General features: G+C 46.7%; 1 protein-coding gene across 1 annotated transcript in view; it reads left to right on the top strand.

The window, feature by feature from the left end:
- Positions 1 to 688: 688 nt before the first annotated feature.
- Positions 689 to 16231, top strand: part of ABCA2 (ATP binding cassette subfamily A member 2) — a 71486-nt gene continuing 55943 nt past the window's right edge. The window contains exon 1 of the mRNA XM_072633068.1: positions 689 to 1311. Coding sequence (XP_072489169.1) covers positions 1246 to 1311 — 66 coding nt within the window. The 5' untranslated portion in view covers positions 689 to 1245. The remainder of the gene's footprint in view (positions 1312 to 16231) is intronic.

The raw sequence follows: 16231 nt of genomic DNA, 5'->3' as shown, positions 1-16231 counted from the left end.
GCTCAAGGCGGGAGAAGACGTAATTTGGCTGTTTTCTACCCTTGTCAGATTCCATTTGGAGCCTTGTTCAGTCCCATTCACCCATCCTCATCCTAACTCCATCTCATCCTGTATTCATCCTATCCTTACCCCAATCTCATATACATACACATCTTAATCTATTTCATCTTCTGTTTCTAATCTTCCATCCCATACAATAAAACATATTGTATGGCACTTTAGGGTTACAAAGTGACTTTCCCTCACCTTCCATCTCCACCTTCCATCCCTGTCTTCTTCCCATCCCGTTCACTATTCCCTCCTCAGTCCTATCCCATCTTCCCAAGTACACACTGAGCCCTAGATTACACAGCCCTCAAAAGGGCCCTGATGTTGGGGTCCCTGGGAGCCCCTGGAGGGGCATACAGGGGAGAGGGAGGAAGGACCGCGCCATGGTGACCAGCAGTGTCCTCTTAACTGATACTTCATTCAGCTGATGGTCAATGTAACGGGAAGAGTGGATTGGGAAGTGGATCGTGGGAAGTGGGAGGTGGAAGACGACAGGGGTCTGGACCCCAGGGGGAAGTCCTGGAAGAGAGGGCTTCAGCCTGGCGCTTGGGGCGCCCCCTGGAGTGAGTGTGGGGGGGTGCTACGTCTCTGCGCCTTTAAGAGGGGGCGGTCCCCGCTGAGGGGCGGGTCATTCTCCTCTCGGAAATTCAATGCAGCAGAGGCGGCCAAGGAGGCGAGCCGAGCCGAGGCGAGCCGAGCGCAGCTGGGCTGCGCTGCTGCCTGGGCTCCCCTGGCTGCGCCGAGCTCCTGCTCGGGCTGCGCTCGCCCGACCGGGCCCCAGCATCAGCAGCAGCTCCCTGGCCGCTGGCTTCCGCGCTCTCCCAGGATCCCCGAACCTGCTGTCCGGAGGATGGACGCGCTTTGAGGTGCTTGGCAGAGGCCGAGCCGGAGCCGGAGCCCTCGGGCCGCGCCGGGTCGGGGCGATGCCGAACCAGGGGCCCGGCCCTGGGACCCGTCAGTCACTGCACCGCTCGCAGAGCGGAGGGCGGCGGCAGGCGCTGCGCTGAGCGCTGCTCGGCTCCAGGACCCCCGGTCTCGGGCCCTGGCTCCAGCCTCGGCCCCAGATCCCGTGCTTTCCGACCCGCACAGACCCAGACGCAGCCCGCACCCGAGTCACCCCAGATCCTCGACCTCCTCATCCCAGCCGTGTCCGCCCCATCCTGACCCGCGAGCGCTGGTCCTTGGTCCGGCCCCACCATGGGCTTCTTGCACCAACTGCACCTCCTGCTCTGGAAGAACGTAACGCTGAAGCGGCGGAGCCCGGTGAGCCGGATGGGGGGTGGAGTTGGGGGAACGGCAGAAGACGGGGCGGGAGAAGGGAGAGAGAGGGTGCTGCTGAAGGGAAGGGGGGACCGCTAGCCGGGACCCTGCTGCCGGGTGGGAGGCAGCCCAGAGGCCTTGCAGGAGGGCTCCGGGGTGCAGAAGACTGGACCTGTCCTAACCCCAGCACCCCAGCTTCATCTCCAACCCTCAGGCAGGCCAAAGCCCTGCGTGTGTGTGTGTGTGTGTGTGTGTGTGTCTGTGTGTGTGTCTGTGTGTGTCTGTGTGTGTCTGTGTCTGTGTCTGTGTGTCTCTGTGTCTCTGTGTCTCTGTGTCTCTGTGTGTGTGTTCATGGCCTGGGCACCAGGTGGCCATGAATATCTTCCCAAACAAGTTCTGCTTGGCCAAGGGTTCCTCTGGCCCAGCTTCATAACACAGACACTGAATTCTCTCTTTCTGCACTACCTATTTCCTCCCCCACCTCCAGTCCCCCCTTCCCACTCAGATATTAACCTGGCCAGGTAGGAGACAAAACTCTGTTTATCTTCATCCCACTTCTGGCTTTAGGATGGTGAACCGAGGCTACCCGTAGGTCCTCTCCCCCAAGAATAAACAGCTCTGATAAGGAGGGATGTCTGTGATAACCTTTGGATACTGTCTGCCCCAGGTCCAGCATTCAGTGTGACTGGGGGACCTGGCAAGCTGTGACTGTGTGTGTGTGCTATTTATAGGAAGTCCAAGCATATGTGGGTCAGAGCTACATCTGCCCTGACGCTGGGTCCTTTGAGAAGCAAGGGAGGGCGTTAAGTGAGGGTAAGGTCTGGCTTCTTACCTTTCCCAGCCTGAGACAAAGTCAAATCATATAGCTTCAGCTAGGGTGATTGCCAAGGTATATTATGAGAGGGGAGAGGGAATGGGTATTTAAAGAGGGATAAAAAAAGATGCTAGTTGGTAAAAGAGTTGAGAACGTTTGAGGGTAGTGGTCTCAGCAGTGACATGGCTAACTGTGAGTTGCCCAGTGTTATACAAGAGACTTCAGTGCATAGTGATCAGGAGTCCTGCAGTGGGATCAGCATTCCTATACACCATCTTCCTTCTAGCCCCCCTCCCCCTACTTGGCTGCAGGCTCCTATTAAAGGCAGCAGGTGTAGGAAAGGTTCCCATGTCACTGTGCCTTCTTGAGGCCAGTTTAGAAATGCCTGACTATTTTTTGTTGGCCCTAGGAGCAGAGATTCCTCTGTTCCTTTTCTCTCCCCTTGTTTGAGGGCCCTGACACTATTCCTTCCCCTCCCCTCCCTGTAAACCAACCTGCTGCTTTTCCATCCCTGCAGCCAAGAGCTGGGGGAGACTGGGCCAGAGGATCCCAGCAGGACCCTGGGCCTATCAATGACCTCTTCGTTCCTTGGATTGACATTTGCCTACTTTCCTGGCTGAGTCATCAGAGCTGGAGGCTACCTTAGCAGAGTGGAGCTCTAGCTGCTCCCCTGGGACTGGTCACAGGGCCCTAGGGCAGAGCCAGGGAGGGGGTGTGGGTAGACAAGTCTGCCCAGGGTGGCAGTAGGTGGGGAGGCTGGGAAGCTAGAGCCCAGGTTGCTCTGCCCCTTCTGGGTCAGGGGCATGGTGTGTCAGGGATGTCTATGCTTCATGAACTCTTAATTACTTTTGTATGTGCTCAGCAGCCCAACTGGGAATAGCTCCTCCACATATTCTAAAATCTAGTCCCCTCCCTCACCCCTGTTCCCCAGGGCTGTTTGGGAATAGAGAGGGCAAGATGGGGCTTACTCCTTTATGAGATGTACCTCCACTACAGAACCAGGGTATTCAGGACTCCCAGAGAAGCTTTATAGAAAGGTAGCTGGCCTGGCCCTTTGCCTCCTCTGATATCTCCTAATGAGGTAAGGTTCTGCTTCAAGGATTTCTAATCCCCACCCCACCCCCAACTTTCCCTTGCCAAATTCTTCAGTTTGGGTTTTTCCCTCTCCCTGACTTCTCACTTCAGTCCCATTTCCTGTGTTTTCCAGTTCCAAGATTTCACATTTTATATGCTCTATAACTCTTAGAACATCTTTCATTTACCCCTCCTCTCCAAATTATTCTCCTTTTCTCCACAATATCTTCTCTTTTATGGAGGCATCATCAGGGCTCTGTTGTTCTCTGACCCAAACCAGGTATGGAGTTCTAGAGTGCTGACCCTGGATGGGAAGGGGACCGTTGTGGTGATCTGATAGCTGACCAACCCCTGGCCAGCTGTTGTCAGTGGTGCTTCTCCCTGGACTGTCCAATCTCACCCCAATCCCTGTGCCATGTTTGTTGTTCAGAGGCTTCCTTCCCCATTCCTGGCTGCCTACAGACCAGTGCCAGGGTGGCTAGAGTCACAGGCCTTTGTCACAAGCTAGACCTGACTCAAGCCTTGGCTTCAGTCACGTTGTAGTTATGAGCAGGGAAACCCTAAGCAAAGGGGCTAGAGGCTTGGATTTCTAAATGGGCTTTGAGATTTTCAAGGGTGTAACGAGGAGCTGGGTTGACTTTCTTTGGAGCTAGCTATTGGTCAGAGGGTCTGTTCCAGCAATCTAGGTCCCATCATTCCTTTCTTCTTCATAGCTGTTTGTGTCTCTGCTCCTCTGGGCATTGCCTTGCTCGTAATGGGAATGGGGAGGCTCAGCTCAGCTGGAAGATCCTGAAACCAAAAATGTAGGCTTAGGTTCTAGGGCTTTAAATTTCAGGAAGAAGGAAGGAGAACCCTTATCCACCCAGGTTCCCAGGAGTGTCTGTGTCTGGGTAAAAGGACCCTCCACACTGCACCTGCACCTTATTTGTCCCCTTTCACACTAATGACCACACCCACACTCAGGCTACTTGGGATTTGATTTCAAAGCATCCCATTTGCCTCCAATTTATTCATTCCTTCAAGTAAGCATTTTGTGGCCCTCCTTTGTACCCAGGTCTGTTCTAGACCAAGGTGTGAGGGAGATGAGAAAAGATATGGCTCTTGTCCACAGGGGAACTCTAACCCAGGCTTAGGAGAAAAGAATAGCTTGGATTTATCGAATGCTTTAAGATTTACAAAGCAGTGGCTGACTCTGTGTGCTTAGGAGCTTCCAGGGTTGAGCAGAGATCTGTGTGGGGTTGGGGGTGTGTGTGTGAGGAGGTTCAGACAGGCTTTGAAGAAAAGGTAAGGAATTAGGGGTTTGGAGGATGAAAGGGAGCAGGGAACTATTTGGGTTAGGGGCAGGGAGCCCTGTTCCATCCAGCATGGGGAAGGAGGGATGAATGGGTACAGGTCAGCCTTCCAGATCTCTGGGTAAATACAATCTGGAATTTGGAATATCAGTATTTGCCTCCAGATTTCTTTTGTGACATGGTGCTGATAATATCCCTGGGTCAGACCTGTGACCTTGGGATACTTTTGCCTCATTGTGGCAGCTTCTTTTCATCATTTCTCCTGTTACCTATGTCTTCAATCAATCACTAGGGATTAATTGGGCCATTATTACTTGTTCAGATCTGGGCAACATAGGAGAGGTCATCTTTCTAGACTACTTTGGGGATACAAGGCTAAAGCTTGTGGTTAAATGTTAACCTGGAGATAAGACTGGAAATATAACTGGTATTCATTGTGGGCTAGAGTCATCAGGGTAGTGTTCTTGAAGAGAGGGACAACCCGAGCTGGGCCTTGAGGGATAAATCCTCTTTTGATTAGGTAGAAGGGAAGAGGAAGGAAAAGGAAAGAGATGGTTATGATTATAATACATGCAGGAGCTGGGAAGGAGACTGGCCCCACTGCAGCAGAAGGAATGTGTTAGGGAGGAGGGAGGGAGAGAGACCTGCATAGGTACATTGGGGCCAGCCTTGAATGCCAGGTTTGGGAGTCTGTCCCAACCCCTAACTCAGGGCTGTTATTGTCATCTGCTTTTCTGGTCTTGAGGCCCTGCCTTGGTTCCAGGGTCCGAGTCCGTGTTTCCTCTTTGACTGCTGCAGGTCTGGCTGTATTCCCAAACTGACATGCGCCTGCCAGCCAGTGGTACATAGGTCCTGAACTGAGGCCGGTATTCTGAAATGGATGAATCGTCACTCTTACCTGGGCCCCTTGAGGTGGAATGCCACCATTTTCCAAGATCATTTGAAGGAACTGGTCTTTGGATATCCAGTGATAATCTATTGAAGGATATCTAGAGAAATTTTTGCCACTTGAGTTCTTTTTAATTTCAGGAATGGGTCAAAGGATCATGAGGGAACAGAGTTGGTCTCAGTCTTCTTGATAAGGTCATTTGTAGGTGAGATTCCTGGGCCTGTTGTCAGGAGATGGGATCCTGGAATCTGAAAGTTAGACTGCCCTGATCTCCTCCATACCCTGAGACAGGCCACAGGCACTGGTCTCATCTTCCCTTTCTTTAAAATGGGTAAACAAAGCTCATCTTTCATAGGGATGGTGGGAGGTTTGGGACTAGAAGAGTCTGTTCAGGACAGAATAGCATGATTTGGGAGCTATGGATCAAACATGAGGAGGACTGAGAGAGGTGTTTTCCAAAAGTGATGGCTTTCTTAAGTATATTGTGTTATGAGAGATTTAGGGTAGATTGAACTTTGTGCCTAGAAGTGGGATTGGCATGTGTGTGGATTCTACTGTAGGACTTTAATACTAGGGCTGATTCTCTTGTTGGTGATGGCAAAGCTGGGTTATTTCTAGTCTAAAAGGAGAGAGCAACCTCTTCCCTCCCTTCCCTAGTGCCCTGAGGAACCCTTTCAATTTCATGGGACTTTCCAAGCCTTGTAAGGGCTGCCTAGGCTAGAGTTAGACTGATGACCCCTGAGCCATAGCCCATGACCCTATCAGCTGGTGCTGGATCCCTGGGAAGCATTGGATAATAAAGCCTCAACTCTGAAGAACAGGAGTTCTTTCTTCTCTGGTCAGTCTCCAGGGTCCCAGGGTGAGCTGGTACTGGAGAATGGAACAAGCCAGTCCTATTCCCTGGCAGAGTCTGTAACCTCAGTCCCCTAGTAGATAAAGGGCTTGGGAGGCTGTGGGTGTGAATTGTTTTGGGTTTATTCTGTGGTTAACCTCCCTGCCTTCCCTTCACAGGTCAGGGATATACCCAAGTTACTGTGGTTTCCCTTATATGGATCTGCCATCCAGACATTTGTCCCATTCTGTCTGGACCCTGTTTGCATGTTGAACCTCTTCCACATGCCAGGGTCACTGGCTTTATTCCTGTAGCTACCCCTCTCTTTATGCTCTGTGCCTCAGTCTTTCTTTTTGTAAGTGGGGTCCATAACTCCTGAATTCTTGTGAAGGCCAAAAGAAGGAAACTTAGAGGCCTTTGGGGACATGTAGGGAGTTTGGATTTGTAAGTGCAAATAGGTGGATTCTTGGGTCCAGAAGTACAGCTGCCTCCAAAGCCCTCATTTATCCCTCTGTCCCTTCTTCTCATTTTCATGAAGAGCAGGCCAGGCAGCCTGATAGTCTCAAAGGTGAGGTGTTCCTGCCCAAGAAAGGGAAGAAATTACCTTCCCTCTTGGCTTCAGTCTCCCCTTCAGTAAAATGAACCAAAGCCCAAATGCGTTTGTATCGTGGACTAAGAGGGGAAAGAATCTTAGGAGTCATCTAGTTCAACCCTCTCCTTTTATGGATGAGGAAACTGAGGCCCCAAGAGATTAAATGAATTGCCCAGGATTATACAAGTGACAAAGCTGGGATTCAAACCAATGGCCCTGTGACACAAAGCCCTGGGTTCTTCCCACTGTAGCATCGCAGGTGCATCCTGGGCCCTGCGGGAGAAGCTGCCAAGGAGAGAAGTCTGGAGCCTTCTAGGGTAGGGGATGCCACTTTGCTTGGTTCCTGGGAGTAGATCAGAGACACAGAGATAGGGACTAGCTGAGACTCTTATCCCTTTAGGCCCCTTGTTTACAGGGGTCCAAGAAAAAAGTTCAAGGAAAGGGGGAATTCCTATTAGGGCTATCAGTAGAGTGGGGAGAGAAGGGACCCGTGGACCCCTTTTCCTATCTGTAATACCTTCACCACTCCCTTCCCATTTTTCAGGGTTTGGCTCAAGTTCAATATCCTCCAGGATGCCTGTCTTGATTCTTTTATTTGTCTTTCCCTCAAAAGTAAGAGCTGATATTTATATAACACTTTAAAATTTGCAAAAACACTTTCTTCCCAACAGCCCAGTGAGGTAGCTAGTACAAGTACTATTATCTCCATTGTATAGATGAAGAAACGGAGGGTCCAAACTGTATCTTGTCTAGAGTAGCATGCTAAGAAAAGTTGAGACTGAAATCCAGATTTTCTGACTCCAATGCCAGTGTTCTTTCCCCTGCTGCTTTTCTTAGTAATAAAACAATGATTTAGATTAATCCTAATTACTCACTGATTCAGTCTATGGAATGATTTCCATGTGTAGGGAGGTCACAATGCCAGGTGCTGTGAGAGAAATGGAGATTTAGACACTGTCTGGTCCCTAATAATAATATTGCTCCTTCCCATTTTAGTGTTTTAAAGTAAATGCATAATGCTTTCTCATCTATGATCTCGTTTGATCAGGCTCCTGGAATGTCAGAGTTAGTAGGGTCCTTAGAGATCAGCTAGTGTGAGCAGCCCACTCATTTGACATATGAAGAGCCTGTGAGAGGTTCTATGGTAGATGGAGGAACAAGGACCCAGGTCTTCTGTCTTCTAGTCCAGGGCCCTTTCCATCAGATCACACTGCCTTTCAGAATTCTCCCAGTGAGTGGAGAATCACATGATCTGAGCCACATTTATACACCAGGCTTTAGAACTGTCTCACCATTTCATGGTCCCAAGTAGACTGTGAGCTCATTGACAAGATGGGGGAGGTGTGCCTGGAGAAGCAGTTTATCTGAAAAAAGATATGATTTTCACTGGAATCAGAGTTCAGTATGAATCAATAATGTGCTGAGAGAGCTAATGCCATCTTGGGCTGTATTAAGAGAGCCATAGTTACAGAATGAGGGAGTTGATAGTTCCACTCTGTGCCACTCAGGCCACATCTGGGCTGTTGTGCATAGTTTTGGGCACAACATTTTTTATTTTGTTTTTTCAATTAATGAAAATCCACCCCCTCTCCCTCCTACCTTTCCCCTCCCATGTAAAAACAGAATCCTTATAACAAATATGCATAGTCAAGCAAAACAAGTTCCTATGTTGGCAATGTTCCCCCCAGAATCTGTCTCAATTTGGGGTACCATATTTTAGGAATGACATTGAAGAACATTTAGAAGAGTTCAGCCACGAAGATGAAAGGCCTCAAGTTCAAACCATGAGGATTGGGGTGGGGGAAAGATCTGGGGATATTTAATCTGGAGAAGAGAAGTCTTTGGGGGACTGGAGAATTATCTCTGAGTACCCTGGAAGAAGGATGAAACTTGTTTAGCTGGCAGCAAAAGGGCAGAACCAGGAACAAGGAATGTAAGTTACAAAGAAGCATATTTAGGCTCAATATCAGAGAAAGTACCTTAACAGCTAGTGCTATCCCCAAAGTGGATGTGCTGCCTTGCTAGGAAGTGGGTGCTCCTCTAGTGGAGGTCTTCAAGCAAAGAGTGGGCAGCCACTGGTTGGGGATGTTGTCCAAAGGATTCTGATTTCATTGCAGACCTCTTAGGGCCACCCTTCCAATCCTGAAATTCTATGATTTTGTGACTGGAGTCCAGGCTTGCCTCATTTCTCCCAAGGCACCCAGCACAGGGTGTGGCACAGAGTAGGTTAATCAGTAAATGACTGTGGGATAGAAAAATCATAAACCATTAAATGTAAAGGTTGAAATGGACCTTACCTTCACCCTCATTTTGTAGATGGGGAAATGAGTCTTAAGAGAAGTAAAGAATCTTATCCAGGGTCATAATCAGTTAATGGCAGAGCTAAGACGAACCCAGCTATGCTGACTTCCTGTTCACTGCTCTTTCCATGATGCTAACCTGCAAGGCCCTGAGTTGTAAAAAAAAAGGAACCCAGGGTAGGTATAGCTTCTTTGAAATCTTTTTGTGACCCTGTCTACTTTCTCATCTCAGTAACTGCCTGGCACTTGTCCTCTGGGGTATCCCCGCCTCTACTGTAATGTTGACCAGCTGGCCTCTGTGCCAGAAGAGGCAGCACAACTCAGGGTGTTCTGTTACAGGGCAGTGCCCATCACCTTGGTGTCTAGAGAGTGTGGGAGTTGGAAGGGGTCAGAATCCTGTGGCCCTGCCAAAGTCTAGAGAGGGAAAAGGTTTTATGGAGCCTGATACACAAAAAGGGTGCCCTGTTGCCTAGCTGTGGCCTATCTTGTCTCCCTTGAGGGCAAAGTCTGTGACCTTGGGTCAAATGAGGGACTGGCCAACGGTGCCTAGGTTTGAGAGAGCAAACTCAAGTGTTCTGTGCCTCAAATCTGGTCCCTCTGGAGACCTAAAAGGGTCGCAGGGTCCTGCCTGTTGGACACCATCCTGATGCTTAGAAATTGGGGTGAGCTTGGTTAGCTTTGGAGAGGGATGAGAAGTGACTGTTTACTGAGTGCCCACCCAGACCTGCTTTTCTTGGGGGGAGAGAGAAGGAGGGGAAGAAGAGCTGCTGCCACTATTTGCTATGGTGATGAGCCCTCTGGTTTCCATGGTGACTGAGCCAGTCTCACCTAGTTTCCTCCTGGCTGGTGGCAAGCTGTGGTGAGGGAGGGGCCTTGGATAGACCCAAAGTCTGAGGACTCTCATGGTACCCAGAAGCCCCTTCCTCAGGCTGGGCACATTGAAAGAAGAACAGGCTAGATCCTAACAGGAAGGCCTGGGATCAGTGTTCTAGCAGAATCCTTGGGGGAATCACATTCTAGATGGAACAGGGCTCAGCCCCTGCAAATTCCTGACCCTTGGCTCACAGCCATGGGTGGTGCCCTGGCATGCTAGCCTGACTCTGCCATAACCAGATGCTGGTCCTGCGTCACCCCCACCCTCCCGCCTGCTGGTCTGGGGCCTCTCCTTGGCCCTCCATGCATGGCTGTGTGTAGTGATTAGGAAGCAGGGAGGAGGCTTTGGCAGTGGGTGCCTGTTGCTATAATGACAGTAATGCCTGCTGGGCACTGGCTCCCCAGAGCCTAAGGTGGGCAGCAGGAAAAGCTGGTGAGGCACTTGTGGCCAAGGTTCCAGGCCTGAAGGGAGGGTCCCCAGAGACCTCTCTTTCTCAGTGCCCTATGCCCCCCCCACTCCCACCCCAGGGTGATTGTGAGATTGTGAACACATATATAGTTACGCAGTTATATGCATGTAATTATATCTTCATCCATCCACTCATAAAGGGAGAAACATTATATAGATATAGTCATGGTCATATATATAGAAATATACACAGTCACAAATATCCATGGACATATACAGCCACACAAAATCACATATTCACAATCACATACACAAGTTCTAAGTCATTCTGTACAATTTCACAGGCATACATGGCCACACATGGTTTTTTACATACCTAACCATACAGTCACGTATGAAAAGCTGTAAACATGCAGATATACATGTATTATCAAATACCTGTGTGGACACAATCCTGTCCTTTTACAGTCATATTCTCGTTCAGTTTTTATGTGGAGCTGCTCTGAGGCTGGTACCACCGTGGGCAAGGACTTGGCTTTTTGGAGGGAGAAAGACAGAGGGGATTCAGACCTTGGGGTGATAGGGCCTGTGTGGGGGTGAGGGAAGGACAGACTCTGAAGGTTCTTGCCACAAAGCTCCATTGTCAGTGGCCAGTAAACAGGCCCAGGGCGGGGGGGGGGGGGGGGGGGCGGGGAGGGGAGAGAATCCAGGCAAACTGGTGGGTGAGGCAGAAATCAAAGCTGGCAGGGATAAGGCAGGGTGGGGGGAGTGTAGAGAGGAGAGAAGGGGAAAGCCAACTCTTGAACAGACTCAAGGATAGAAAAGGTGACCAGGACCCCATGACTTTCTTGTTGTAGATAATCTTGGCATTGACTGTGGTTCCCTCCTCTGGGGCTAAGGTCAGGGTTCCCTTCCTATGGCCAGGCTGAGGTTGGGGTTAGTGGTCTCGTTCTGGGATTAGGTGAGGGTCTAGCCCCTGGCCAAGGTTAGAGCACAGGACTTTGGCAGAATCTAGTGAGTCTATGACCAGGGTTAAGATTCAGTCTGATATGAATCATGGCACTGGAGATATTTGGAGAGGGCGACCAGTCAAGAGGGGTGAGAAGTCAGAAGGGGGCTAGAAGAGAAGATGAATGATGGCAAACTCAGACATGGAAGTGTTGAAGGTTTGGTAATTTTTTCTGAACTAACCCTGTTCTGTAGAGCAAGGAGCTGGCCCTTTTTAGTATCTGAAGCAGGGCTATTCTAGGCATGGAACTTAGTGCTATAGAAATATAGTTCCCTCCTCCCATGCCTGTGATCTAAGGAGAAGCACTGCAGAGGCAGGATTTCTGAGACAGGGAAACTGAGGTAGAGCATTTAGTCCCAGAGTGAGGGTTATCTAAGGGGGCACTTTGATGATGTCCAGCCTTCAGGTAGCTGATGCCCAGGGAACTGTTGTTATCTGAAACCCTGGAGATATAATCAGAACAGTATGGCATTTCCTGGGCACTCTGCCCACTTACTAGGTGTGCCCTGTGTGTCACTCATGTGGCATTCACTGAGCCTACTGTATGCATAATTCAAGGTTGAACCACCCTGTTGGGGAGATGAGATGGAATAGGGCACACACGTGGTTGACCCTTGCCCTTGGAATGCTCACATGGAACCATCTTTTTAGAAATAAGTTTTTTGATTCCCTTTGTTTTTATGTTGCATTGATTTCTGGACACACAGCCCTCCCTATGTATTCTTTACTTATCACAAAGAGAAATGATCAAGCAAAACCAGCTGATAAAGTGACTCAATCTGGCATTGTATACAACATTCTACATCTGTAGTTCTCCACCTCTCTTCCCACGAGGTAGGATGTACATGTAATTTTTTTCTTCTCTGGAATCAAGATAAGTCATTATAATTTTGGGAAACGTGAATATTGTACCTCTCATCTCGATTACTTCATTCTATATCTAAATCTTCCTGTATTCCTCTGAATTCCCCATATTTGTCATTTTTGGTAGCATAGTCATATTCTATTACATTCATGAGCTATCTCCCAAGGCTGGGCACCCACAGTGTTTCCAGTTTTTGGCTTCCACAAAAAAGGTCACTCAAATACCAATATTTTCGTACATATGAGGCCTTTCTTTTTACCTTTAATCTTGGAATAGATGCCTGGTATAATGGACTTTCTGAAACAAAGGGTACAAGTCACGCTTCTTGTTTCTTAATCCTTGTGGTAGGCAGGAAGAAGGGAGAAGAGGTCAGGGTCAGTGTCTGACCTTTAACAGGGAACAGAAAAAAGATGACATTGCCTAAGTCTTAGCTTCTTTTATGTGGTTGCTTAGCAAGGGTTAACTGGTTACCTCATCTGCCTGGTCATCGGCAGGGCTATGTACAGAATGAAAGGCATCCAAGTAGATATGGTCCTTGCCTTTGGAGAACTTACAGTCTAATAGAGAAAATACGATCTATCCACATTCTTTCCTTTAGTAATTCAGTAAACACTATTGAAACTTTCAGTCTAAGAGGGAAGATAAAATCTATATACATTCATTCAGTAAACATTATTGATGCCAGCTATATGTAGAACCTAGCAAGGTAAATAACTCAGCAAGTATTTATCATTCAGCATGTATAAAGTACTATGCTAAGCACTGGGCCAAAAAAAAATCATTGGGGTAGAGGAGAATTTGTTTCTGATATATCCACAGATAGACATAACACAAGGTGGAAGGGATATGGGTAAAAGGCAGATCCAAACAATATCCTTTAGAAATATTCGAGGCAAGAGAAAGCATGTTCAGCTGTGATGATTAGGAAAGGAGGTAGCACCTGGCCTAACTTCTGAGCCTTGGTGGAAGAGAGGCATTCTGAAAAACGAGGAAGAAGGAAGGAAGACATTCCAAGTATGGGGAACAGTCTGTATAAATTCACAGAAGTGGGAAATGTCATATTGAATTTGGAAAATTGCTAGTATTCCAGTATACGAAGGAGAATGATGTGAAACGGTGTCAGAAACGTAGGTTGGAACCAGATTATGGAGGATCTCCAATACCAGTCTAAGAAGTGAGAATTCATAATTCAAAATTTATAAATCAAAGAGTTTATAATCTAGTAGGACGGACAAAATAAGGATACAAATAACTACAATAGAAAACAGCATAAATGCACCAGAAAGGTACGGACCAAGTTTTATCACAGATCTGAGAAGGGACAGAGAATTTTCTGCTAGAGGTGGTTTAAAGAAAGCTTCTTAGAATAGGTGGCATTTGATCTGATCCTCAAAAGAAGGAAAATATTTAAGCCTATAGAGATAAGAGGAAGCCACTGCAGGTATCCAGGACAGCAAGAGCAAAGTCAGGAAGGTGGGATGGTGTCTGGCGTCAACAGCATCATGGGATCTTAGATTTAGAGCTGGAAGTAGTTCAGTTGGATGGACTTTGATGTGAAGCATTGTGAGATATTCAAGATTTGCTAAGTAGAGAGCAGCTACTGAGGGTTTATTGAACAGAAAATCAATATGATAAAGGCTAAAACCAATGACTTGGGCATGGAGACCAAAGATCTTTTTTTATGTTTATGTATGATTGTTTCATTTCTTTGTTCAGGGACATTTCATGCCTCTCTATTCAAATGAAGTCCTGAGTTATTAACTTGGCATTCAAGGCCCCCCAAAATAGGATTCCATACTACAATTCCCTGAAAATATTTTAGTGGATGTATTTTATTTGGATATCATTTCCAAATATATCCATCCTCTTTCCCCTACCCATGGAGCCATCCCTTATAACACAGAATGAAGAAGTTAAAAAAATAGTTTGACAAAACTAATGATGGAGTTTGACATTCAGCAAAGCCTTATAGTATATGTAAAATTCCATACCTATACGCTCCCGCTTCCAGAAAGAAGAGAACCATTTTCTTATCTCTTCTGTAGGACCAGACTTGGTCATTATTTTATTATTGTTCCCATTTACACTGTCGTAATCATTTGGAGATATTGTTTTCTTGATTTTGCTTACTTCGTTTTGCATCAATTCATGTAAGTCTTCCTATGCTTCTCTGAATTCTTCTAATTGATCATATTTTCTATTCCTCTTTTTGTAAATTCACTAATTTTAATCTTATTTGGTTTCATTTTACATCTTAACTGGTTTTTTCATTTTTATATACCTTAATTTCCAATTTTATCCCTTTCCCTTTCCTATCCAGGAAAACCAATCCTATTAATAAAGTAGAAAAAAATGAGGAGAGAAAGGTATGTTGCTTTATCTCCTTATGGGGGTCAACCTTAATCATGCTAAGTACACAGCATTCAGTTTCCTTTAAAAAATTTTTTGTTTTTTCCATTTATGTTGTTATAATCGTTGTTTTCCTAGTCCTACTTTCTTTACTCTAAAATAAGTTCATACAAGTCTTCTAATGCTTCCAAGGTATTCATGTACCATATTTTGTTCTCTAATCGGTGAGTATCTTCTTTGTTTCTAGTTCTATGCTACTTCAAAAGTGCTTCTATGAATATTTTAGAGAATATGGGACTTTTCTTTTTGTCTTTGATATCTTTGGGATATATGCCTAGCAGTGGAATCTATGGGTCAAAGAGTATGGACATTTTAGTCATTTTTAAGCATAATTCCAAATTGTTTTCCAGAATGGTTGGGCCAATTTGTAGTTAGTTCTGCTAACAGTGTATAACTGTGCTTGTCTTTCCACAGACTACCCTATCTAACCTTACCTCATATTTCTTTTCCCCATGCGCCCCTGTGCTTGAGCCAAACTGAAATTCTCTGTGCCAGGAATATGTAATGTGTCCTTTCTTTTGCCTCTTTGTCTTGGTGCTAATCAGAATCTTAGATCTGAAAGGGACATCAGGGACCAGTTAGTCCAATCTGAACTGGAATAGTTACTTCTAATAGCTGGAATATCTACCCTTTCATTCTCATTACCTATATAATGCCTACCTATCCAATAGAATCCAAATTAAGTGCTTCCGAGAAGCCTTCCTTGATCTCTCTTCCTTAGTCTGAAACAACCTTTAGACCTCACATAGCCTCTTGTTTAATGATTCTTGTGTGTGTGTGTGTGTGTGTGTGTGTGTGTGTGTAATAATAATGCATATAATAGATAACCGCATTGCTATCTTATCTCCCTACAGAAGTTCCATGGGGTCAGACTAAGTTTTATTTTAAATTATTTTCTCTTTTTCCCTTGCATCTAACATTGTACACTGAATACAGTAGATGCTAATATTTATTTTATGATATTGGTAAGTAGAATGCCCCCTTCAGTAAGCTAGAGGGAGCTTGTTGGTTTGGATTCTTCACTTCCAGGCACAGGAGCACAGCCTCTGCTTCTAAGGTCTCTTTTGGGTGGGGAGTTTAGGGAATGCTTTGTGGATGGAGGCAGAGCCACTGGAGCCAGTTTGGCCAAGGTGGTCTCCAAGGCCAGTGTCATCCAATCTCTTCATCGGTGACCTGGAAGCCAGAATGGAGTCTGCTCATTAAATTTGCAGAAAATGTTGCTAGTACTTGGAGGGATTGGGATAGATTTCAAAGTGACCTTGATAAAAGAGAGAAATGACAATAAAAACAAGTTGAATTTCATCAGGGACACAGTAGGATATCTGCAAGGGCTTGAGCATGGGGGGAAGAGGGAGAAAGGGCAAGGAGAGATCCAACTCTGTTCATTCTAGATAGAAGATGAAGGGGTAGATACAAAGTCTTTTGAAAGAGCTAGGTGAGAGGGTCATAGTAGACCACAATCATTATGACTTGTTCCTGTTGAATCTTAAAATAATAAAATTTCAGAGTTAGTAGGGACCTCAAAGGTCATCTAGATATACACGAGCAGAGATCCCTTCTACAGC

This window comes from Notamacropus eugenii, chromosome 1, assembly GCF_028372415.1.
Source record: "Notamacropus eugenii isolate mMacEug1 chromosome 1, mMacEug1.pri_v2, whole genome shotgun sequence".
NCBI classification, from domain to species: Eukaryota; Metazoa; Chordata; class Mammalia; order Diprotodontia; family Macropodidae; genus Notamacropus; species Notamacropus eugenii.
The sequence above is the reverse complement of the archived record's forward strand: the minus strand, read 5'-3'. Positions and strand labels throughout refer to the sequence as shown.